General features: G+C 42.1%; 1 protein-coding gene across 5 annotated transcripts in view; it reads right to left on the reverse strand.

Annotated features, from left to right (window-relative positions):
* Positions 1-610: 610 nt before the first annotated feature.
* GAREM1 (GRB2 associated regulator of MAPK1 subtype 1) overlaps positions 611-26,552 on the reverse strand; it is a 195,018-nt gene continuing 169,076 nt past the window's right edge. For 4 of the 5 annotated variants that reach the window (XM_019652117.1, XM_019652119.1, XM_019652121.1 and 1 more), the window contains 3 exons: positions 21,492-22,664; positions 7,344-7,510; positions 611-5,871 (listed from right to left, as the gene is read on the reverse strand). In XM_019652117.1, coding sequence (XP_019507662.1) covers positions 4,974-5,871; positions 7,344-7,510; positions 21,492-22,664 — 2,238 coding nt within the window. In that variant the 3' untranslated portion in view covers positions 611-4,973. The remainder of the gene's footprint in view (positions 5,872-7,343; positions 7,511-21,491; positions 22,665-26,552) is intronic. The other variant, XM_019652118.1, reaches the window with a different exon arrangement.

Below are 26,552 nucleotides of genomic sequence, written 5' to 3' on the forward strand. Positions count from 1 at the left end.
CTGAGGACATCTGATCTCAATGTTCTTCCAGACCGACCCTCCTCTGAAGGCCCTCAATAAAATGGTTTGATGAAAAAAAAAAAGAGGAAGACTTACAGCATAAAATGTTGGGAAGCTATTTCATGCTATTTGGAGTACAATGAAAGCTCTCTTAACCAATCTTCACTTTTCTGTAAAACTTACTCTTGGATGCCACAGTGTGCTAAATGCTGACTGCTGTCTATGTTAGATGTGACTATAGAACTTACACCAGAGAGATGACAAGAGAAAAGCCAAACAGATATGCATTTGTACTACCTTGCTTTTCCCCATGCAAACATGCACACTATTTTTTTTTTTTTTTAGAGCTCATCAGTTCATCCACGTTTGTCTTTTGTTCTAATTCCTGGCCACACAGGTACTGGATTCTGTCTGAATGCCATCCGGTCACTTGGTGTCCAGCTTCTTCTATGTACAAGAGCCATAGTTTTCAATCTCTTGTTCATACAGAACGGGCTTGCAGCATTGACAATCCCTTCAGACAAGCTCCCTTCTCCTTACTAAGGATGGGAAGAGAGGTTCTAGAAAACTGCACCACGCCAGCCTCACTGAGGAGCAATTGCAAGGAGAGCAAGTTTTAAAATTTCTTTATTTATAGACATTTCAGAACCATTTAAATCAACAATGAATTATTTTAGACATAACATACCATGTTTATCTTGAGGTACACAGTGGGCCCATTAGATAATGCTCTGGAAAGTAATGCAACTGTTAACTGGTCGGTAATGACCCCGTTTTCCAAGCAAAGAAACAGTAAACTGGTTACAAAATCCTCTGAAAAGAACATACTATTTCCATTTAAATTAAGGAAAACCCCTCCAATTTTTAATTAATTGGGTTCAATTTTTAGGCGTAGCTTAAACAATATTTTAAATGGAACTTAATATGAAAGTGGGAGAAAAGGTTTATGGCTAAGAAATGATCTGAGCCCTACTACGTGAGATTGTAAACAAAGGAAATCTGTAATCTGATGAGCTCATTACAAAAATCATAGCCTAAAAATTAGAGCAGCAAAATTACTGAAGATATTTCTAGATAGTTTTAAGTGAAATCACGTTTACCTCTTGTTTCTGGCTTTCACAATTAGACAAAATTTGAAACACCAAGTTTTAAAGACCAAACAATGTGATTTGACAGGAAGCGGCCATAAGGATTCCATAATATTACAACTTCACACTATAAAAGTCCTACTTTGCATCATTTGCACTCGGGGCATTTTACTCTTCTCGCCCTAGCAGCCCAATGCCTCTATATTACTAGAAAAATAGTGGGATTGATACAATGGACGTAATTTCTGAGCGTCGCATGTGTTCAACAGATTTTTAACTTTTCTGGTGGATGAAGTTGAAATTGTCTTTGAACCGTTCATCAGGGTCTTTGGAGAACTGTTTTGTTTTCCAGTTTGTTATTCAAAATGTTAATCTTACACTTTTTAGGCGTGATGAGTAGTGACTTGTTATACGAAGTGTTTGGGAAACAAAGGACCCTCGTATCCATCCACACCCACCCCAGAACTTCTCGAGGAGCTGTATGGATGACATGCGCGTGGTTCTGGAATGTGAGCAGAGGGTGTTGACGGCTGTGTCTGAAAACAGTTGGAATGGACTGTCATAACATTTCCCCATGAGATTGTTGTTTTATTTCTACAGCAGACAAGAATAAACACTGCAATGTAGTTGCTCCAACTTCATAAACTTGCATGGTATATGTGGGTTGAGAGAGTACAAATGTAAATTTCACAGTTCATCCAAGTTGAGCAGCTCAACTTAAAGAAGAGAGGACGTGCAGACATTTACAAGATTCTGAAAAGGGGTTGATCTGGGAGTATTTGAGTTCCCCCTCCCAACATGAGCCAGGTCCACATTTTATATTTCAGTTGCTTGGTTTGGTTTATTGCTGGTTTTCTTTTCTGATGGGGCCATGATGATGTTAGCCATGAATTTAAGGACTCCCAAAAGGGTCCTGTTTGGACACTTTCCCCAAAACATTGTAGTCACTGCACTGTCTGCAGGAAACCGGCCGGAAAATGTACTCAGTCTTGACCTGGTTGGTTGGAAAGGTTCTGTTTGTGGGGATCTCTATCCATCACTTTGCACTACAAAATCACAGCACTCAGAAGGAAAGGCTGTTTTCTTTCTCCCCCTGCTCTGTGTTTCTTGTCATGGTTCTCTCGGCTACGCATGCCTTATCTAGTCAGGGTGCCATGGTCCTCTACAGACACGTGTTCAGCTCAGGAATGGTAATGACCTTTATCTGTGGCTTTAGAGATGCCAGAAGACACTGATTACAATTAAAAAATTCCAGATCGGTAAAAGAGAATACTAGCCAGTGGGAGTCAGAGGTACTTTCTGCCTCCCACATATTCCAGTGGTTTGTGGTGTTTTATACCCCTTTAATGGAGGCTGCCATTTCTTTTATCTTTGGGTTCTCTAAAGACAGGACACACTTAACTCTCCACACATCCAACTGCGCAGAGGATTTCATGTCTCTCTTATCCACACATACACAGTCTCCGCAACTGTGATTTTAAATATAAACATTATGAGTTCCAAGAGGGCAGGAGCCGTGTCCTGTTTTCAGCATCGAGTCATACCAGCATAGTGCCTGGCACACGAAAGATGCTCAATTAATTTTCAAGACATGATTCAAAGGCCACAGTCGCTGCCCTCAAGGAGTCTCTATAATGCCATCAACATAAACTCAATGGAAATATGCCAAAACAAAAAAATAGAAACTAATTTGTGTCAAGTTTTGCCAAAACAAAACAACAACAACAACAACAAAAAACGATAAAAGGAATCAGTTGTTTACATTGGGCAACCTTCACAGTAAACCCAAACCCACCCTGGTCCTCCCTCCTGAACTTGAGAATTGTGTCCAAGAGCTATTTAAGAACAGATTCATCAAGGCTTTGCCGAAGAAAACATGCAGCTTTCCAATCCCATCCTGTCTGTTTTTATTTTAAAGGAAAGTTCTGGGAGGTTGACATGACTAAGGGAGTTGCCGAACGCATAGAAGAATGCTTTCCAAACATGCAGGTAACTGAGGGGCCTCCTGGCACGTGAGTGTACTATTACAAACATTTACATAGGTTTGTTGGTTACTTCAGAAGAGCTGTTCCGGTCTGACAAATTGTACAGGGCACTCTTTTTATGGGCTACTTTTTACTTAAGAGTATAGAATTCACATTTTGGGAGACATGTTTGGGGGGCGGGAAATGCCTTTTCTTTTTAAAGATTTAAGATGGAAAATGAGACGAGTTACCAACTCACCTCGATTCTAAACCAGAAGATGGGCTGGAAATATCTTTCATGCTAAGAAATAAAGCCATATTGCACAGGTCTGCAAAAGTAGATGGGTGGGTCTTGTCTTTACATTTGTTAATTGATTTTGGTGAGGAGGAAGAACGGATAACAAGATAGAAGCCAATTCTGCAAGTTACACTGATACCTGGTTGGCGGACGTCGGTCACAGACTGCCTGTGCATCCCGAGTCTGGGGACAGGCTCTGGGGAGAGGCAGGGCCATGGGTGATGGTTTGCTTGGAGAACTGAAACTTTTCTAACATTTCTATTCCCTCAAAAAAGTCAAGAATGATGACAAGGCCAGTATATTTTGGAATAGGTAATCATATTTGGCAAAAATTCTCAGGATCATGGTCTGAAATTCTTGGAATAAAAATATAGTAATAATGTATTTTCTCTGAAAGAGAGGAAAGAGGTTTATGAACTAAACAAGGACTCTTATTGATACTTTCAAAATTACTCAACAGATATAGGTCAAATAAAAGACGGTATGTCTGACTTCTGAGCTCTCCTAAAGCAGGAAGCACGCTGAGAACGCCTAACCGCTCTGAGAAACGCTCTTCAGACCTCTCACCATCAGACGCCAGCAGAATTAAGACTCTCAAACCCGAGAATTGTCATTTCCCTAAACATCAGCACGGGGGTATTATTTGCAAAACCCAGCCCCAGAATGGGCTAAAAATCAAATTTAATTCTTCAATACAGACTCTCTGCTGATTTCTTCCAAGTTTTCAGTGATGAAGCCCTAATAAGCCTGAGCGTCGAGGGGCAGGGCTCCGAGGACCTTTGGTTCAGTCTCTCCACTCATCCTAAGAGTCGACTTAGTGACCAGCCCCAAATCTCCGTGGAAGTGAACAGATGTTACCTAAAATATCAGACTCAAAATGATGTTTAAAACATACATTCATATTGTGTATACATATAGATACATATATGTATCCATTCTGCTCCCCCGCCCTCCCCCCGCCACTGCTCAGTAAAATTAGCAGCAGTTACAGATAAATTATTGTGGTCATGGTTTGCATTTTTTCTAAGGATGTCATATATCTTCTATCAGCACATGACTTTTGGAAAATGCCTTTCAGTGAAAAGATCCCCCCCCCAAGCACATAACATCAGTGTCATTTCATCACTAACATTGACAGGCACAAGAGTAAAACAATTAGCATTGAGTAATCCAAACGACAGAGCACAGAATAGAGTTAATTGTCTAAAGTCGATTCCCCCAAAGAAAGGGATTGTTGTTCAAAAGTGTTTTTTGTTTGTTTGTTTTTGTTTTTTAAAGATGCTTATGTCTTTAAGCTTTGGCTATTTTGTAATAAATATCATACCTTCTCGCATAAACCTACGTGGGTAAGAATTAGTTCTCTGAACATGCTTTCTGTCTTTTAGCAGCTATTGAGTATTGAGTGATGTACAAGGCACACCTCTAAGTGTTCTGTACAGCATTTTTATTGATGTACAAAATAGCCTGTTCACCATTCAAAAACGTAATCTGCATAGTAAGAGTTTCTCTTATCCCTATATACAGAGAAGGTTTTTAGTGCAAAAAACATGAAACTGTGTCCCAGCCCACCCCTTCTAGCACATAAATTTATCCGTTTTGTTCAAGCTAGCTGGGGTTATTTGGCTATATTTTGGGCCTCCAGCCATTAATGAATTGCATGATTTTCTTCACTTGCAGTTTGCTTAATTTGAAATCCTCTGAGAGGATTTCTTCCGTTAGTTGAACAAGCAAATTCCCATCAATCTTTTCGGTAACAAAGAATGATATGACATCTTCAGACAAACCAATAAACCGTAACGACTTGGACACTTCTTCAATAGAGAGTCCTGACAGGTCGGCAGGGGGCTGCCATGGGGAGCCATCGCCGCAGGACCTGGGGGCCAGCTGGAGGTGGAGCGGAGATGAGAAAGGGTAAGAGACCGAGAAGATGTCCTGCATGCCCCTTTTAACAAAATACTGGTCCTCAGAGAGGTCCGGTGACCCAGACTTGGGGTCTTCCTCAGCACCATCGATTTTCAGAGGCAAGTGAGAAGTTTCCGAGGCAGCTTTCTCTTCCATTGGCTTTGGAGCCCTGGGGGGTAAGGCAGGGCATGACATACTCTGCTTTGTCGTGCCCGCTGCAAGAGTTTTCTCATCTGTGCTCTCCAGAGAGTAGCTGGCGGACTTGGGGCAACCGGAGACGCTGCTACTGAACTCCGCAGTGACTGAGCTGGCAGGACTGGCTGAGAGCTCGCAGCCTTCAAAATCGAAAGGGGCTGGGCAGTTTCTCTTTGGTGTGCCTGGCGTCTTCTGTCTAGGATAACTGTAACTCCGGCTTGGATCCAGCAGGAAGTCACTCCTGGTCTGGCTCTCCGACGCTCCCGAATAATGGTTAGGCCACGAAAGCCTGGAAGCGAGAGCTTCGGTAGAGGGGCTTCCAAAGGGGGACTTCAGGTCCACAGAATCAGTTTTCACTCGGTTACATGGATAGCAGGAAACAGGAGCACTTTCCGAAGGACTGGTGTCACTTTTAGTAACGCTGCTTGAAAGCAAACATAGACAGGGAGATTAGTAAAAAAAAAAAGTCAAATCCCAAATCCCCTTTCTCATAGATGTTATTTCCAAGGAGAAAAATCTAGTTAGGAAAATTCTTATCATGAATTCAATAAAGTACCTGCTAAGCTCATTGAGTTTTTTTTTTTTTAAAGAATCTTTAAATTACTAAAATACATTGGTGATTATAGTTATGTATGTAATGATTTAAAATGCTACAGTGGAGATGGCAAATACATAATTTTTTTTTTCTAAAGTAACAAGAAAATCCTTGTTAGTGGTGCCTAGATCTTTATGATGAGAAAAATTCTTATGCCGTATTGGGCCTTATCACCAGCAGGTGCTATGATTGATTAGTGATGTCTGCAGCAGGCAAGGGCGGAGTAAGAGGGCAGTGAGTGGGTGCCATGTGTGCCAGCCTTGTGCTCCAGGGACATGACTATATCACCACCACCTATGATTCTATTTCCACCCAAAAGTCTGATGCAGGAAGAAATGCCTCAGATAAGATGCTAATTCTTGCCTAGGTTTCTGTACAATTACATAACATGAGCATAAGGATTTAAATGTCTGGAGAACAAAAATACCAGCAAAGATGAGCTACTTTAAACTGCAAAGATCCCAAGTGGAACAGTGCCAGGGCGTTCTGCTCTGGGGCCATAGGTTCAGAGTGACAGTGAAGCCACAGTGTGCTCAGAGGTGGGTGAACAAACTGATCAAGAATCAGGAAGTGATGTCGGGGAAACTGGATGGAAGGGAGGCTGTCTCTTTTGGAGAAGAGAAGACTCACATCACAGCTGACTTCACATTTTCACAGGCTGACAAAGAGAAGTGAGGTGCACTTTTACTTGTTTTTCTAGGTGTATGAACAAGTTGAAAGTTACATGGAGATAGACTTCAACTGGATGTAATGAAAGATTTCTAAAAAAAGGTGATCGGCACTTGCTAACAATGGAATGAGCTGTACTGCAAAAGAATGACCTCACAGCGCTGGAAAGATCCAGACGGAAGTGAATGAGGACCCGACAGCGAAGGGCAAGAAGGGATCCCTGGAATGGACGGAAATTCAGAGGAGAGAGCCAACAGGACCCTTTCAGTTCTATAGGTCCCAGGTGAGGGTGCTGTCTGTTCGCTTGAATTGACGTCAAAGTGGAAAAGAGCTAGATACTGGTTTGTGGGAACCGACGGCGGTCTGGGGCTGCTTCTAAGAGAATCCAGCTGGACCTCATCCCCGAATTTCTCACAGATCTCTTCCGAGGACCCTGGCTCTTTCATCCTGGCTCAAAACCAACGGGGGCCCCTTCATGCTCTTCCACGAAAACGTTTTAAAACCACAACGAACATTTTCTCTCCCCCCACCTTGCCTAGGCGCTGGCTACCCGGACGCTGTTCTCAAGATCCCGTGGCCTGGCCGGTGAGAAGCATCGTGTCGAAGTGGGTGGCCCTGGCATGAACACTTACATGTCGTGCAGCCCTGAAGAATAGTAGGACAAGGTGGGGCTGGGAGAGCGAGTCTGCTGCCGCGCTGGCTTGACTGTGCGAGGAGGGATGGAGGGGCTGGTGGACAAAGGCTTTGCACTTCGGGGCGGAACAGGTGGGGCGTTCAGGAGCCGGCACTCTTCCCTGACCTGGCGCAGAAAAGAACACTCTGGGTTAGCAACAGACCGGCAAGGCCTCCAGGGGCCAGCTCCATCCTGTAGCGTCAAGTCGCTACTCTTACACAGGAACGGCGGGGGTGTCGGGAAGGGAGGGGGAAGCCCAGAGCAGGCAAGAGTGAAAGGAAACACAGAGGCTGCCACAGATAAAATTGAGGCCTGGCACCTCCTTGCTGGGACAGAATGACTTTCAAAGAAACGGCTTGGCAAGGGCCAGCGGCTGCGGAATTATACCAAGTAATGTGACATACAGTCGGTGAACGAGCTAGTGATATGTGAGGACATATAAAAACAGGGGTGTGAAGAAAATAAGGGCACAAGGCAATCATGATCTTGGTAGAGGATTCCATTCTCCTTATTTGTTTGTGTTTAGTCACTGTTCAAATGGAATTCAATTGGATCCAAATCTTAGGGCACCGTGGGCCTTCTCCAGTGTCAAAGCTCCTTCTGAAATTTATGCTCCGGGCTTCTCACGTGTAAGGATGCACCTGGGCATCTTGTTAATATGCAGATTTGGATTCCGTAAACCCAGGGCCGGGCCTGAGACTCTGCATTTCTAACAAGCTCTCCGGAGGCACTGACGCTGCTGGACCAGGGACCGCACTCTGAGAAGCAAGGTTACACTTGGAGTAGTTGAGGTAGCTCTTGAACCCCCCACATAGAACCTGCTATAAGGGATGTCTCCAACTTTCTCATCCTCCCTTCATCTGCATATTAGAGAGGATCTAGGGGACCTGTGACGTCCTTGGCTCCCACGAGGGCGCCTGCCATCACCCCCGTTTGTTTACCATTCACTGCAGGCGTTTCTTTTTACTGAAGTGGACATTTTGGTGTACTTCTCTGTATCGGACAGCAGGGGGCAGTTTGTACCTGGTTCTGCTCCTCTACCCTAGAGGACACAGGTAAAAATAGAACCAATTCTGACTTCATCAAAAACACCCTCGCCTGCTTTTCGGCTGCATCCCCGCCAGTTTCTTCACCTTTGTCTTCCTTTCCTTTCTGTCCCAGCAGCTCTGGGCTAATAAAGACAACGAAACAGCCAGTTCCCATCAGCTTTGGTATTGAGTTTGCTTAAGACCAAATGAAATGGGTTCGCGATACGTTCCATCTTTTACCACCTACACTGCACGCGGCGCCTCTAAATTGGCTTCCCAGGTCTGATTCACGTGCCAGGGAAAATCAGACCCTAAGAGAAGGCATGTGCCCGTGGTGACCTGGCAAACCTCCATTCTAAGCGAAATGGAAGCAATTTTAAAAATCTCATCTGTTGAGTTTTGCCCTGGGGCTGGGGCTTACTGCTCCCATCTGGAAGACCCACTACCCTGCTTCCTGGGACCCACTGGTTCCAGTTCTTCACCTAGAGACACTCTCTCGGCTGAAACAATATAATCACAGCAGCAGGTTTTCTTCTTCAACAGCTGCAGACTCTCCGCCTCTGAGCTTTTTTAACGTGGTGGCAGAAAAAAATCTGGGAGGAAACGGGGTTCAGATAAGGATGATTGTTCAGTTGGCCAAGGGGTCTCTTGTACCGCTTTGGGGTCCTGGCTGGGTCATCCCTCTCCCTGGCTTGGGGGAATATATACTGGTTATAAAATAAGTAACTAATGTAAGTAACCAGTAACCATCTGGTGCCTTGTGAGTGTATTATACAATGGCCAGTTGTGTTTCTTTTCTTTCTTAGAGAATGTCTATAGCGTCTAGGGTGCCTCGGTATAACTTTATTCTTGATGTGCTTGGTTCTGTTTATACTTACAGAAATAGGAATTATGGAAAATGTGAAAAGATGAGGAGTCTGTCAGATAACTTTTTCATTTTTAAAATAAACACTTTGTCACTCCTCCATATTGGGTTAGAAAGGAGCAAGAGGAAAACATGGCTAATGTTCACTTTGATTTAGAATTTTCTAAATTTTGGAATTAATTACTAAGTACAACATTTCATTAAGAGACCGCTTACCTAGATGTCAATTGTAATATGCTGAGATGTCAATTACAATATGCATTTTAATTTAAAGTGATCCGCTGACCTAGGTCTTAGAACACAGAAAAAGCCACTTGTATTTGACCTATGGGAAGTCCTTTCTCATGTTTTTAGGAGCTGACCCCAGGCACTCAAGGCCACTTAGAGCTGGTTCTGGCACCTCCTTCCATAACTGGGCATCCTAAAGAGCTTTCCAATAGTTTTCCCACATTTCAAAGGAGATGAAGGGGCAGGGGAGAGTGTAGTGAAAAGAAGTATTTGTAGGCCACGGGGCCCTGCAAGGTGAGCTGTGATGAACTGGGAGTGTTTACAGCTAAACTCCAAACTGCCTTTGAGATATAGAAAGCGTTTGGGGTGTCCCCACTCCTGAAAGGAGATAAAACATGAACATGTATGTGTGAGAGAGTGTGGGCATGTGTGATTCTTACTGTTAGAAGGTGGTCAGTGAAGAGATACTAATATAAGGCCAGAGAAAGATTTTTTACATTGTAATGACAGGGCAGTTTGGGTGTCATCATGTGAGTTCCAAGGGAAAGAACTAGGCTTGTTTGAAATCCGTTTTGGAAAAAAGGCAGTTAAAGACAAAAGAAAACAAATGACTTTAAAAGGCCCTGTCCATGATATGAATTCAGATGTCATTTTGTCAAGGCACAAAACAAGGTCTTGCGGTGCACCAGGCCTGAGTGTGAGGGCGGCTCTCCGCGGGTGAGAGCAGTGGAAGGCCCTGCAAAACACATCTCCACACATTCCTTTCAACCCGAGGCTGCATATGGCGTCCCTCAAACCAAGTCACACTTCCCTGCTTTTTATGGGAAAAAGTATATGCTATGGTGGAATGAATATATTTTGGTACTCAGAAGTAACAAATAGTGTGAGCGGGCGTATTGTACTATCTTTCCTATCTCTCACACCCTTATAACTAAACAGTCTACTCTTCTTTGCTTCTTGATTTGATTCAACTTGGGACATTTATATCCAAGAGGAGTGTAGCTGTGCTTGACATGAATTTTATCTGACAATAAAAGGCAATTTATTGACTGGATGGCCAATCACCCTATTTCCAGTTTCCCCTCATATTCGATTTCACTCTTATATGCTATATTTTCAGCGCATTCCTTCTAAAAGTCTCCGCATGTGGCTTTCATCATGTTACTTCCCATCTCCAGTGGCCGCCTCTGATTACTGGAAAAAGTCCAGCCTCTCCTGCCTTCACTGGGGCCCTTAACAGTCTTTCTAGCAATTTCTTCCAGCTAGAAGAAATTATTCCATCTTATTCCATCTTTCTGGTTACTTCTCCCACGATTCCTCTATATTAACACACTGGTCCATCCAGTGTGGTGGGTTCAGTGTTACCTAAACACCTGTGCTCTCCTGCCCGTCTCTCTGCTTTGGTTCTCACTGCCCATCCCCACATAAATGCCAGTTCCTAAGACCCAGCCCCAAACATGACATGCTCGGTCGGGGCCACTGCATACATTCTGAACTCTGCTAACAGTTTATATTTATTATTTTCTGTGTATATTCCATTAGCCTGAAAGCAAAAATGGTAGGGAGTGTCCTTAATGTGATTTTTGCCCAGTTTGGGGACTTGTCACTTCTGGCACAAATATGTCACACACAATGCCAGGGAGAGGTTAATAGATGACACACACACCCCACATACATACATACACCCCCGCCCCTCCCCCAACAAAAAAAGTGCTTTTATTTTTAAACATATACCATAAGAATGCCTTTTCCATCTTTATGTGGAAATTATTATTGATAAGTCATTTGGACTGGGTGATAATTTTTTTGTGTCCTCATATTAGTGTCAATCTAGGGAAAAAAAGGTGCAGCAGACCTGGCACATATGACCTCCATCAACTCCATGACCACCACTAAACTTGACATGGTATTAGAGTAAAAATGACAATGGTGCTGTTTCTAAACTGGGAAAAGGTGGCTTTCGTCATCAGCAACCCCAAAGCAATCACTATCCCGAATGAGGGTGTAACAGAATACCCCATGCCTGGTGGACTAGGGCACCGTCTCTTCATTTCCAATGCAGCGTTTAAGACTGAACTTCAACTGGCAGCACAGGGATGGAGGGGTACCTGGATCAGCAGGAATAACCCTCCGACACTGCTGCTAAGTAAGGGGTGGGCACTGCTTCGAGGCAGGTGTTCCTACCCATCACAGATTATGGGTGACCTTTGTCTCCTGGTAGGTAATATCTGGGTATGACTAGCTTGGGTGTTTGCAGGGCCTCTCTTGGCGGCCACTGTTTATGACAGCGTCAATAAGCATGACATGGATTCAGGAGGCCCAGGGAGAGCTAACTCCCCGTCCGTACCCAGAGCCTTGCTTCACAAGTGATTCTCTGGTCTAGAGCTTTTCTTTCCAGAGGCTACACTTCCAGCAATTCTCTCATCCTTGTTCCTTCACAGCAAGCCTTTCTTTTTTCTAAAATGCTCAATGATTCTACTGTTAACAAACTCAAGACCCCACTACCCAGGGTGAAAACAACTGCCCTCGGTGTTTGTGCAGCTGATTGCTACCCCCTGGCACAATATAAAGTGAATTTATTGAAAAATGATGAGTTCTGCTCTTTCTAGAACTGTCACTTTTTTTTAGTCTATGAGGCATGTTCTTCGGGAGGCATACACGAGGGACTGCCTTCTAACACACTGACAATTGAATAGTGGGGGTTTGGAGCAAGCTATAAAAGGTGTTTGTCCTGGGGGCACCATCTACTCCCACTCTCCCTAAAAGTCCAAAGAACATGGCTACTACCCCTTTCCCTTTTCCGGCATACTACATTCATTCCATTTTCTTACTGATTTGTTCAACTAGATGCGGAGTGCCTGCCATATGCTCTTTGAGCTAGAGTTGAGTATCCACAAAGAAGTAGCTCATGGAATTAGTTGGGAAGGAGGGAGACAAACACATAACTGAGATACAAATTGTCCATGTAATAATATAAGTAAGAGCAAGGGCGAGAGGGAGCACCATGAATTTATTCAAGGTGTCAGAAGAGCAAGGTGTCACAGGAAATTTTGCTGAGCAAGTCTTGAGGAAGAAGGAATCGTGAGTGTCCAAAGGTACAGAGGCATGAATAAAACCACCAGATGCTCTGGTCTGGGGGCTTAGGTGACGAGCCAAATGCTGCTGCCATTTATCAGACAGAAACTTAGAAGGAAGAACAGGGCTTGGGAGACACCAAGGAGTTCAGTTTTGAAAATACTGAGTTGGAGTTTGATGTTCTACTGATGAAATCTGGAGTCATCAAGGCATTGAGATCTCAAACGGGAAGTGAAGAGGGCCAAAGAGGATGGGCAGAAGAGGACACAAAGGAGGAGAAAAACAAGTGACCGCATCTTACTGTTCACAGAGCAGAACCATGCCTGAAATGGTTTCAAAGAAGCCAGGGGTACGGGGTCGGGGAACAGCAGGAGAAACACAGTGGAAAGGTTTTGGGACGATGTCAGGAAGTCAGGAAGGGTCTGGAAGGAGATATGTAACCGTTAGCAGGTCACTGGGGGATCTTAGCAAACGAAGCTTGAGTCAAGTGAGGGGAGCAGATGCCAGGGAGTCGAAGTGAGAACAGGAAGTGAGGGCGGAGCTAGTGAGGGCAGACCACACTCTTTGAGAAAACTGGCTGCACAGGAAGGGGGAGGCAGTTATTAGAAAGGGATACTGGGATGAAGTGGGCACGGCCTTTTTCTCTTTAACTTGATAGAAACTTGAAAAATGTGCCTGGGTATGTACATGTGCACTTGTAACCTGGAGGTCGAGGGCACGTGGACTCCTGGGCCCGGTGCGCTCCTTTCATTGAAGAAGATGGAAAGAACACACACCTTCCCATTGCTCTGAGTCTTCACCACACCATCGTTGGCCACGTAAAACTAGAAAAGTGATCAATGGTAGCTTATTATCTAACAGCTAAGGCAAAGATTGAATACACTCAGTCGAACAAATGACTGGAAAGCTTTATGTTTCTAAGTGAAGGTGATCAACAATGTCAAAACCCAACTCCAATTTGTGGTCAAAATCGAATCCATCACGGAACGGGACTATTTTCTTTATTTTCAGAATACTGTCCAGAAAGCTTAAGTTGATTGCCTTTTAAGTCATTTAACCTTCCCCTCCACTCTCTACAGCTCTAACTCTGTTTACTGGGAGGGAACTGAACACAGGATAAAGGACCAATAATTCGTGAAAAATAGAGAACAAGGTCTTTTTCCTAAATAGGCACATGTGAAAAACAATGCATGAGACTCTGTTAAAAGTACAAAGCTCATTGTTGCATGGTTGGAAAAGAGGGTTGCGTGCAGATGTTTGGAGGACAAAAATTCAAACATTATATACAATTGGAGTATTTTATACACATTACCTATGAACTAATTTCTTTCTCCTGTGACATTAACTTCCTTTGACACTTCCTAGGGATTAAAAGAATATAAGAAACAAAGACACACCCACTATGTGTGAAAATGGGGCTTTTTGGTATGATAATGTTTCTTGGAAAGTCTTTGTTTCTTGGAACTCCCCATTTGACTTCTCTAGAAGAAAGGACATTTTCACACCCCTTCACTAACTGGACTGAAGAAACAGCTTAAGAAAGGTAAATGGTACACTTACGATGACATGTTCTTTGCTTAACTGTTTTGGGGAAAAAAAATCAATTTCAAAGCAGTGGTTACTCAGCTTTTAAATAAAAGGCAAGGGAACTGAGATACGTGTTGACAAAGCTACACACTTCCTTGTCTGTAGTCTAAAATCTACCACCAAATGCCTGTGGGTAAACATCTCCTGGCTTTAATAACTGTGGGCAGTCACTAAAGAGATTTTGGCATACTTAGGCGGGATAAGGATCATTTTGTTTCTATGGGACAATGCCTCAGAAAACATACATAGTAGAGAGGAGTTTGGTCTAAAATTGGACTCACCTTTACTATGAGTTTTCTTCTCTAAAAAGTCAACTTCAGGATAAGGTCAGCAATCCAAAGAATGGCGTTTTGTAACCATGCTTCCTTGAACTTTGTAACTGCCTTTGCTGTATGCCCTCTGCCCTGTATTTTGCATCTCTTCCCACACTCCCTCTCCCAGATACCAAAATCATTACAGCCTTAAGAAATCTTATTTATAAAGAGGCTTTTATACAAAGAGTTCATAACCCTGTCATATACCCATCAGGGGTATTTTAGGCCAAACAGAAATGAAAGTTTTATAATGACAAAATGGCAATAAATGCGCCTCTATTTGATTAATGGCACAAGGTAGGTGTGATTTACAGTCAAAATCCTGATTGTCAGGTGCATACGTTTCTTGTTCCAGTTTTCTACATTGATCATAAGGACCTAAGACAGACCTGTGTCTGAAACGCCGCCAATCTCCAAGCCTCAGGGGAGGGAGGCAGGGGGGTGCAGGGGCCGCTCACTGGGAGGCAGAAGGGCAAGTGGCTCTGAAAAGAATACTTGTTTAAATTCTAGGGTGCTTCTATGGATGCAGAAGAAAGAATACGCCATTGGGGCAGAGAATAAAGACCTTTTCTGAGCAAGGCATATAATACATGATAGGCATACTTAAATGATATATAACCTTCCTATTAACATGACTTTATGCAAATGGTATCTGAAAGTGCAGATTTTTTTTTCAGAGTGCAGATCTGAAACAAGAACTATCCCATAGAATATTATAATTACTTGAATGGTCTCATCTTTGAGACTTTTAATGGACACAGGAGAAAAAATTTATTGGCCTAGAAGGTTTCATTTAAAAACAAATAACCTACATGAAAGTGAAGGCAATTAGTTTCAAAATTACCAAAACACAATAATAATTTAGACCTTATTTCAATTAACAAGTGGGAACGCAGGTATAAATAAGGCTTGCTTATACGGTACTCCTCAAAAGTTGTAATTCAAATTAATTAAATGTCAAATGCCTTAGGAGACCTCATTAATTAGTAGAATCCTGAGTGAAGCCTTTTGTAGAGCAATTATTTTGAAAAGTAAATAATCACTTCCAGATTAATATTTTTAGTACCAAAACTTGAATATTAACATGTCAGGTTTATTTAAGAAAATCTGTCCCTTACTGCCTTTTCTAATATTAATATTTGAAAGGAGTTAAAAGCCTGAAGACAAAATAAAATAAAAATTCAGAGTAGAATAAATTTTCATAGCCACTTTTCTCAATTTATAAACAAACATTTTTATAGCTTTTTCCCCCTCTCTTTTTTTTCACCTTGGGTAGTCACATGAGGGCTGTGACATCTGGTTGACCATGGCCTAGCCCAGCCATGCCTGAGGAACAGAATTAGCTCAGGCAGCGTCTCAGCTTTAATATTTCTATATAGGTGTATGCCTGGGAATTTCAGTTTCTAGACACGTGTTTGTAGCCTTAAAGCCACATGTAGCTTTTTCATAGGCACTCTAGTTCTTCAAAACTCCAATTCCCCCATTAAAGTATTTCATGTTACTGAGGTCTGCAGGATGCCGAGCATTTCTATGGCTCTTTTTTTCTTGGTTTATGCTGATTACAAATTTGGCTCCACAGATAGGTAACTATAATACAACACCTAGCTTATCAAGAAGTCAGATGAAAAGAATGTTTTGTTGTTTTTAAACCCAATTAGGTTTTTGTAATACCTTTGTAATATCTTAGAGACCCCGTGAAAGGAAACAATCACACGACTGGCCCCTGCCTGGTCTGGCTGTGGAGGTAGATGTACCCGGCCCCATCAGCCTCCATGACTCTTTGGAGAGGTCTTATATCCTTAAGAAAGGACAGAGGAAAAAGCTTCCCCCCAAATCATTTTCTATCTGACCCTAAATCAGAAAACATCCCATATTCAGTTACTGCTACTATTTATTGAATGCTTACCGAGTGCCAGGGAAAAGTGCTAAGTACTTTGTACCATACAATAATGCAATGAAGAAGTCATTATCCCCGCAGGAAATGACTCAGGGAGGTTAACTATTTTGCCCAAGGTTTGAAGCTACTAAGCAGCAGAGAGAGGATTCAAATCCACAAGTGGTTCTTAGATGCCATGCTACGTACCTCTAACTATCATGCAGTATGGCTGATCACTTCTCTCTCTGCTTCTAGTTCAATTCCTCTAAGAGGAGACATGAAGACTCCCAGGATGCTTGGTATTTCCTTCCATTTTCTCATCAACTGTTCAGCCTGTCTGAGGCAGAGTCAGACACTCTGACTTACTTCTCTATAGCTCGGTCATTTTTTCCAAGCACTTACTGGACTAGGTCCAGTCAATGTGGCATGAAATTTACCCTTTAACTCTTATTTTCTTCAAACACCAACAACACAGTATATTCTGTTACAGGAACTTTATTTACAATGGATTTTCAGCCTTATGACAATGAATATAGGCCACTAATCCATCTCATAACTCAATTCTCATAGACCATGGGGGCATCCCCGTCTATCACAAAGGTTAACAAATTCTTCTTCAGTATTGCAGTAAAACTTGGTTTAAACCAGGGGTTCACAGCCTAGAGCTCCTTTTATGATTTTCCTTTCATGAATTTCGGGAATTGCTGTAATGTCAACAACTAGCCAAGAATGAATGCACTTTTGTCTATTATTGAAGAAGGTAAAGGATATGAATCTCTGGGTTCTGGGGTTCCCAGTCAGATACTGCTGCATACATGGAATTAGAGGAGTTGTGATCCTGTAGTTTTGATAATAATTTGTAATTCACTGCATAGACCAGAGAAGTCTGTAAGTCAAACATTCTGTTTATAGAATTCCAAGGAATATAAAGTCTTCCCACCACTGTGCTCCAAAATGGCATCTTCTAAAGGGGGGAAGTGGGGGGAAAGGACTGCTCTTGATTGTCATGCATAGAATGTATCTGGGTAAATATTTTAGACATAATACCCAATACCCCAGAAAATTGAGATTACATGGATAGAGACCCACAATGTTACAAAACAGAGGATGCGTTTAGACTAAATGTATGAAACAATAAGAATAATACACTGAAGAGGGACTGTCAGGTCATTCTGATCGGAGGGCACTTTCCAGAATTTAAAAACGTGAGAATGTCCCCATTCAGTGAGCTGGGGGCATGCTCCCTCAGCCTGGGCTCACCTGAGACAATTCTGAGGGGTACAAGTGGCTGCTTCCCTTCTGTGCCTGGAACCAGGAGCTGTTTACTTTTCCCTGGGACATTCCCATTAGGAAGGGAATAGGCTTTCATGTTGTGGAGAGGTAAGTGGCAGTTTTTGTTTTTTTAACCATATTAGACAATCTTTACAAAAGACACATGAGGACTCCAGCATAAATCTAAATAGCCACATCAAGTACAAAGTATATTAAGAGGGCTAAACCTCTGAAGATTTTGTTTGGCCCCACAATCTAGTTTTTCACCCTAGGATACGGGTAGGAAAGCGCTGACAGCGGAACTCAGATGACGCCAGAACGGCAGCACAACGCGGAAGGAAGCGCAGTGAGCGTTATCGTTGACGGGGAGAGATTTCTTCTCACTTTTACAGACAGAAACAAAGACCATCAACCTTTGCTGGAGAAAGAGAGCACAAATGTATGTTATAACTCAGGACACTGACGCAGGGCGTGAAGAGCAGGGTCAGGGGGACATGAACAGGCTGACATACACCACAGCGGCTCCACTGGACCTCTAGTTCTTGACTGGGTCACAGACTGCAGCAAAACACTTCATTCGCCGCCAATTACTAGCTCTGCTTCCCTTACTGTGAAAGACATGCTTTCTTTGACTCTGTTCCATTGTTTCAGCACTTTCTAGTCCTAAAGAACGAGTGGGGGCCGGCCGAGTGCCGCATTGGTTAAGAGCTGGCTTGGGATGCCAGAGGGCCCCGGTTCAGATCCCACATATGAGGGCCCAGTGACACTGCCCTCTACAGCTAAGATGCTGAACAACAGCTCAACCTGGAGCTGGGCTGCCATGAGTCGCCGGCAACGGCGTAGGTAGTCTGCAGCCCCTGCTGCAGTGGGTTACCATGGGCTACCGTGTGTAGCCAGCAGCCAGCGTGAGCGGCCAGCAGCTGCCATGAGCAGCCGTCCAGAAGCCGGCGACTGATCTGCCTCGCCCGGGAAGAGTGCAATGATGGTGCCAACTTGGGCCAGTGAAGCAACGTCCTCCACAACTAGACTGAAGAACAAAACGACAGCAAGTTGTCTGTTCCCCTTCCCCTAATTCCCCAGCGCTGTTCTCATCCCCCAATTTCCCAATTAAAAAAAAAAAATAAAGAACAGGTGGGAGTTGTCACCTTCCCTGATGCTATCTCACTTGAAAATGGCCTCACTTGAAAGTTTATTACCATCTTTAATTATTGGGCGGAATGGCCGTTAGACACATGACATGTCTCTCTTCCAAGACTCACTCCACTGACACTATCCAAAGAACTCTTATTTAATTCTGTGGAAGCACTTGAATTTATGCCCCATTAAAGTTCCCTTTTGAAAATTACAAGCTGAAGCCACATCTAACAATTATGACGTCCTTTGGACCCCACACACATCCTAACGATGGAAAATTCATTTCATGGTCACAGAACCCATGAAAAACATGACTTCATTTCAAATGCCTAATGTTTTAAAGTAAATTAAGTGATTTCAGGTGTTTATAAAAACATCTTTATAATTATAGCATTCTATAAATACTGGGCATGCTCTGAAAAGATTCTCTTACGTTGTAAGATTTGACATCTTAGACCTGGTGGCCAAAATCTTTTCTCCTATAAGATTTGCTTTTCGTTTCAGAACTATCATTTTTCTTTCAGTACCAAGGTCAAGATAGGTCCTCAATATTTATGTTCTTACTCATCTGATGAGCCACAGAAAAAAACAAGGGCTGGTTTCCTCCCTCTACACTTGGTTACACAAATGACTGGGTGTGATCACCATGAATGAGTCAATCAGTCAGTCAACAAACATGAGTCCCCACTATGTTCCAGGTAGGAACAGCTCATGTGGACACATTCCTATTGAAGATCAGGGCTTCCAGGTTCAAGTAACATAAAATATAGAGATGAGTGGAGACACACCTAAAATTGCCTCAAGTACCTGCCAGGAAGAATGTCCCCTTTATTTATTCACCTGTTTTTTGGGCAAACATCCTCTGACATGAATAAAAAGACCAAGGACTCTAACCCCACCAAGACTTCCCCCAAATATTCCACAACCCCTACTGGATGTAGGGATCTCTGCGCTTGTGCCTTAAGTCCCTGGGAGATCCTGCAAGCAGCAGGGGAAAGTCCAGATCTGAAGTTTCTGGGGAGTTCTTACGACCTGGAACATCAGAGATGGGTCCTCTCTCATGAAACGGCAGCAATGAGGGCTCTGCATGGACAGCTAAGTGTGAAGCCTGGCACACAGTGCTGCCTTGTGTTCAGGGCTGTCCATGACCTGGCTCTAGCCTTTCAGCCACCAGTGCACTGCATGCACCCTATTCAACCCTATTCCACTGGCCCACCAGAACTTCCTGTTTTTCCTCACCTGTCCTAGTTTCCACACCTTTGCTCACACTCCTCTGGAATGCTTTTCTTTCTCATCTCTCTGATTTCATGCATATTCTCTCACCTCATGTAAAATGTCAAAATGTCTACGAAGGCTTCTCTCATTCATTACCCAACTAGAAGTTTCTTTCTCCTCTGAATTCCCACACACATTATCTATGTACTTCTCTCTTCTATTGTTGATCACGTGTTAACTTGTAGGATAGTCGTCTCTTTCCATCTATTCCCCTCCCTATAAAACTGAAAAGTACTCGAGTCCAGAGCTTATTGATGGTCGTATTTCTAGCATCTCACCCACTAAGGAATTCCATGGTTTTGAAACTGGGTTCTGCACAGCCCCAAGGTTCCAGAGAGGTCCTGAGACCAGCTGGCTGGGGGCAGAGAGTGAACAGGGGCACCTGGAGACCCCCTGCTCCCAATCTGTGCTTTTAATTCTTCTTTATTGTGTTTAATATGCTTTTATTTCTTAAAGGATTCTGCTAGAGATAGAAAAAAAGAAAACCATTGCAATAGAGACTGTCAAATAAATCAATGAATAGAAGTACACCCAACACCTCTAGTGCTTTCTCCCTTTGGATATAATGAAAGCCAATGATCAAAATGAACAGCAAAGGTTCAGAGTCCCTGTCAGTCAAAGATCATGGTCAAAAGAGAGGGCCCTGTCTTTTCTCCTGCACTGACTTTTTTACATTGAGATTTGATAGAAGCCCCCTCAAGCTTTGAATGAGTTATGTTTAAGGGATTAAACAATCACCCTGGCACCTGGTTATGCTCAAGGGTGTGCGTGTGTGTGTATGTGTGTGTGCACACCAACTATGCTTTGATCTCACGAAGCTTCAGGGATATAGGAAATAGTTAAAAATGACGCTGATGTCTCTTGATCCCTCCTCCCCCAAATAAACCGACTCCTCCGTCAGTCTTCCCCATCACTGTAAATGGCACTAATATCCACTCTCTTGCTCAGGCTAAAAATCGAGTTGTCCTTGATTTCTCTCTTCCCTTCACTACCCATACGCAATGGATCAGTAAATACGGTCGGGTCTACCTCTAAAACATGTCCCAAAGCAGCTCATTTCTCCCCGCCACCCACTGCTACCGACTGCTGTGGTTCGGGGGACTATCATTTCCTGCCTCTGGTGGTGTAATCGCCTCTTTTCTCGTCTCGGGGCTTTAGCTCTCTCCTTCCTGTTATCTGTTGTCTAGGCAGCAGTGCAAGTCATGTTCAAACCCCTCCTACTAAAAACTCTCCAAGTTTCTCATCAAACATAGAGTAAAACTCTAACCCCTAACTGGTACAAATAATCTAGCAAGCCTTTATATTTCACTCCCATTAAGCAAATTTGCTCATTCTGATAATCTTCGATTGCGGGAGCTATCCTTTCTTTAGGAAAGAAAAAAGATGAGCGAATGACTGAGCAGAGACACAGAAGGACTGACTGGTGTATCATTAAAAAACAGAAATGACTTACAGCTTCAGATTTGGGAGGCACTGGAGGTGGAGGTAGGGCAATCTCTGAAGACTTCATTGCTGCTCCCAGAGTTCCGGAGACGGGAAGAGGAGACGTTGCACATTTGGACCGGACAGAACCTCTAAACTGGTCACATCTGCTCTTCTCGCTGAGGGAGCGGGTGAGGGGCTGATGGCTGGGATTGCTTTCCTCCAGCCACAGCTCTTCATAAGGAAGTTCCGACTTCCCTGGGAGGCCCGCTGACTCTTCATTAGCTTCTGGGAAAAGGTAGTCACTCCCACTATCCCCCGAGTCCTGATAGGGCAGGATGTCATGAGGAAAGGGGGCCCACTCTCCCCCTAGGTCCCTGCAGCCATGGAGGTTCACCTCGCTGTTGCCATGGAGATTGTTACCATACACACAGACCGAGAGCCGGTGGAAAGACTGGGTGAGCTCATCGCGAGCATAGCTCAGGGAGTTGGGCACATGGTTGTGGCCAGAGCACCGGCCCTTTTTGGGGCTCTTGCAGTCCTCATTCCAGTCGGTTCTCACGTCCCGGACAGCCCGCGAATACTCGTCGATATCAAACTGCTCTTGGCAGATACCCAGCCAGTGATGGACCAGGGTTTCGGGCCATACCTCCCCCTTCACCAGGTGTTCCGGGAGGCTAAACTTGGGGACAGTCAAGTGCAAAGGGAAGTGCATGGGGAGGATCTTGTTATTCCGCAGCACACAGCAAACTACCACGGTCTTGGTCTGGATGTTCACGAACTTGTAGCGGTGCCCCTCGCGGATGAAGTGGAGGTCGTAGGGGTTCCTGGGTGGGGGGCTGGGCACGGTCACATTCACAGGAAGCCTGGTTTTCTCCACAATGTTCCGGATGGTGTGTTCGCCCTCCTGCATCTGCAGCTCCAGGGGGCTTCGGGTGCTAAATCTGCCCTTGCACTGGAAGGGCAGGCTGATGCTTTCGTTGGTCCGGTGATTCATGCAAATGAGGCAGGGCATTTTGCCTTTCCCCAGCTTGCTGATGGAATTGAGCTTCCCAATCTTCTTGAAGATGGTGTTGAGTCGTGACTTTTCCTTGAAAGTCTTTGCGTAAAGGATTTCTGCCTGCCCCATTAGAGTGAGTTCATCCCCAGTACACAGGGTGATGTTGTAAACTTCGGTGTCTTCATTGCACTCACCCGAAGCCACCTACGATAGGATAAAGCAAATCTTTGGTCAGTTCCCTTTAGTCTATGCAAATAAAGAAGGAGAGAACTTGCTGGTAAGCCACACAGGTGCACACGCAAAGGATAACGTGGTTTTGTTTAATGCTAAATTTAGCCACTCCGTTTTAAAAATAACATTTATGTGGCTCACAATAAGAAGGTGACAGTTTAGACTTTTAAAAATATATTTTGTTCTGAAGAGAAGAGAAATTAGTAAAAATTTGGGAATTAGGAAAAACACACAGAAAAATAACACCATGGGCCTAATTCAGAGATAGCTATGGTTACTAGTTCTTTCAGTTTCTTTTCCTATGTGGAGTAGCTTATATGGATAATTATTTTGGAACATTAATATTATCATCAAAGCTTTTTCAGTTACAAAAACTGCTTTCATGAATACCACTGTAGAAAATTCTATTTTTTTTTAACTATTAACATTTTAGCAAATTTTCTAAAGTTGGAATTGGGACAGAGGATTACATTTCTCCCTGTTCTTCTATTTCATTAGACAATTATTCATGTTCATTGGAAGAAATGTTAGAAAACACAGATATAAAAATGAACAAATTCTATATATCTTACCACTAAAGATAATCTAACAATTTAATGTAAATAGAAAGAAAAAATGAGATGTATCAATCTATCTCAGGCATAAATACATACACACACACACAGTTACTGAGTTTGCCACTATAATTTATTCATTTTCCCATGTATATGTATACACCATCAATTGTAACACTGACCTAATATATGCCATTATATATGGATATGCCTTAATTTATTTGACCAATATCTTATTGCTAGACAGATGCGTTTTCTCAATGTGTAGCAATTATAAATAGTACCACAATAAATATTTTTACAGTACAATTATTTCCTTAGGATCAAGAACCAGAAGTAGAAGTGCATGGACAAAGCTATAGATACATTTGAAAGGTCTAATTATGCTTCACCAATGGTATTCTTATTTATACGTCTTCCATTTTATGGAATTACCTTCTCCCCTTACACTGAATAAGTCGAATGTTTACTAATATTAAAGGTAAAGCATGCATCCTGTATTTATTTATTCATTTTTTATTTGAATATTTTGGATTATTAATATGCTGAGTATTTTTTGGTATTTATATATCTGGCCATTTAGATCTCTTTCTTTGTGAATTGTCTATTTGTGTCCACTCATTTTTCTATTGGGATGGTCATCTAATTGATTACTTTTTATGTAATATAAATATCATTTATGTTACGTGTTTTTCAATTTGTTGCTTGAATTTCAATTTTATAGCTGCTTAAGAAACTGAAATTTTTTTCTTCTATGTAGCAAACATTTTCAAATTTTTTCTTTGTAATTTCACTCTTGAATATTATGCATCTATTAGTTGAGATGCTGTAGATCAGTGGTTCTGAACGAGGGGAGATTTTACCATAACCCTACAACCTGAAAACATTTGACAATGTCTGAAGACATTTTGGATTGCCATGACTGGGAGGGTGCTACTTACATCTAGTGGGAAGAGACAAGGGATGCTGTTAAACATGCTATAATGCACTGACAACCTCCACAACAAAAATTACCCAGTCCAAAGTTTAATAGTGCTGAGATTGAGAAATGCTGATATAATTAACCAACATTTTCTTCTAGTATTTTGATAGTTTTGTTTATTAACCACTTAACTTATCCAACCAAATATTTTTTTTTGGTGGGTTAAGGCAGGGATCTAACTTTAGTTTTTTAAACAGTTAACTGAGTGTCCAGTATACTTCCTGAATAACCATCCCCTTCATCATTGATTTGAAGTGCCACTTTTATCATATACTAAATTTATAAAGCACACACACTCAAATGTATACATATATTTATATCTATTTTGGGGCAATTTTATCCAAATGGCCTTTAAGCCTATTTTCCCATAATAACTATACTGTTTTAATTTATATAACTTTAACTTACATTTTTGAATCTGATAACAAAAGCCCTCACTTGTGGTCATTCTCACTCAAAAAGTTTTTGGGTGGAAAGAGACAAGAGAAGCAAAGTCACTGAGAGAAAATATATGCCATATATGCCACAGGTAAAGCAGCTTTTTAAAAATGACCAAAAATCCATGTCTTGGCCACCGTAAATAAAGCAACAATAAACATCAGGGCAAATACAGTAGTAATATCTTGGTTTGTGAGCATAATTCGTTCCGGAAACAAACTACTCGTATTGCAAGACAGGGCTCACCTGTCCTGTCTTGAGAGATGTTTGCTCATCTTGCGGAACACTAACAAACCAAGTTACTTGCAATCCAAGGTTTTGTATATCTTTACGGATAAGTTTTCAGATTCCGTTGATAGATGACTGGATAAAGAAGATGTGGTATATATACACAATGGAATACTACTCTGCCATAAGAAAAGATGAAATAGTGCCATTTGCCAAAACATGGATGGATCTTGAGATTATTATGCTAAACGAATTAAGTCAGACAGAAAAAGTCGAGAACCATATGATTTCACTGATACGTGGGATATAAAACTGAAAACAACAAAGGAACAAGACAGACAAAGAAACAAAAACTCATAGACACAGACAATAGTTTAGTGGTTACCAGATGTTAAGGGGGGAAGCGGGTGGTGGAAGAGGGTAAATGGGGTCAAACATATGGTGATGGAAGGAGAACTGACTCTGGGTGGTGAACACACAATGTGATATACAGATGATTACAGAATTGTACACTCGAAACCTATGTAATTTTACTAACCATTGTCACCCCAATAAATTTTAATTAAAAAAAAATGACCAAAAATCCTCTAGAAAAACAGGCAGAAGTCATGAAAAACCAATTTACTAAAAGATGAACAATGGACTTCAAATGTATGAAAAGATGTTCAATTTCTCTTAGAATAAGAGACATGTAAATTGAAATTATACTGAGATATCATTTCTTACCTAGAACATTCATAAACATTCAAAAGCTCAATATTGTGCTCAGTTGATAAGACAATGGGGAAAGAGGCACTCTTGTTCATAGCTGGTAGAAATGCAAAATGGTACAAGGCTTGTGGCGGGTAATTTGGCAACATCTAACCAAACTATCCATGCATGCCTTTAAATCTCCACTCAGCAATCCTACTTCTAGGAATTTACCCTGAAGACATTCCTCCAATGGTATGAAACTACAGATGGACAAGTTTATTCATTGTAGCACTATTTGTATTTGCAAAATACTGGAACTGATTTAAATGCCCAAACATAGAAGACCAATTAAATAAACTATGGTACACACCTAAAATGGTACTATGCAAAAAAGAATGAGAATGATGAGTTTGATAAATTTATATGAAATGACTTCCAGGATTTATTGGTAAGTTAAAAAAAAAAAGGGCAAAGTGCATAAAAGTTTATACAAAGCTTTTTTTTTTTTTTTTTTGAAAGAAGAAAAAAAACTATACTTTCTGCTTATTTTTATTAAAAAAAGGAACATGAGAAAAATAAGCGAGGAAACAATGAAAGTGGTTAGTTACAGGAGGCAGGGGAAGGAGGGACTTGGTGGAAGGCACACGGGAGGGAGTTTTGACTTTCAGGAAGTATGTTGATGCTCTACACATTCAAAAAATAAAATTATGTGAGTAAGAATTAAAAAAAAATCACCAAACCTTAAAGCTGAATGCAAATGAAAACAGATGAATCCAACCATATTTCAAATGGATAAACTAAACACACTGAGACAGAGAAATAATCTAAGTAACTTTGTAACACTTTCTTTGATTATATGTTGCCTGTAGGGAAGAAAAGACCAACAAATATTATGTTCTTTTTAGATCTGTTTTGCACTGGGGTATGGGTATACAGAGACTCTGAAACAACTTTATGTGTATTGCA

The sequence above is a fragment of the Hipposideros armiger genome, unplaced genomic scaffold (genome assembly GCF_001890085.2).
Source record: "Hipposideros armiger isolate ML-2016 unplaced genomic scaffold, ASM189008v1 scaffold_173, whole genome shotgun sequence".
Taxonomy (NCBI): domain Eukaryota; kingdom Metazoa; phylum Chordata; class Mammalia; order Chiroptera; family Hipposideridae; genus Hipposideros; species Hipposideros armiger.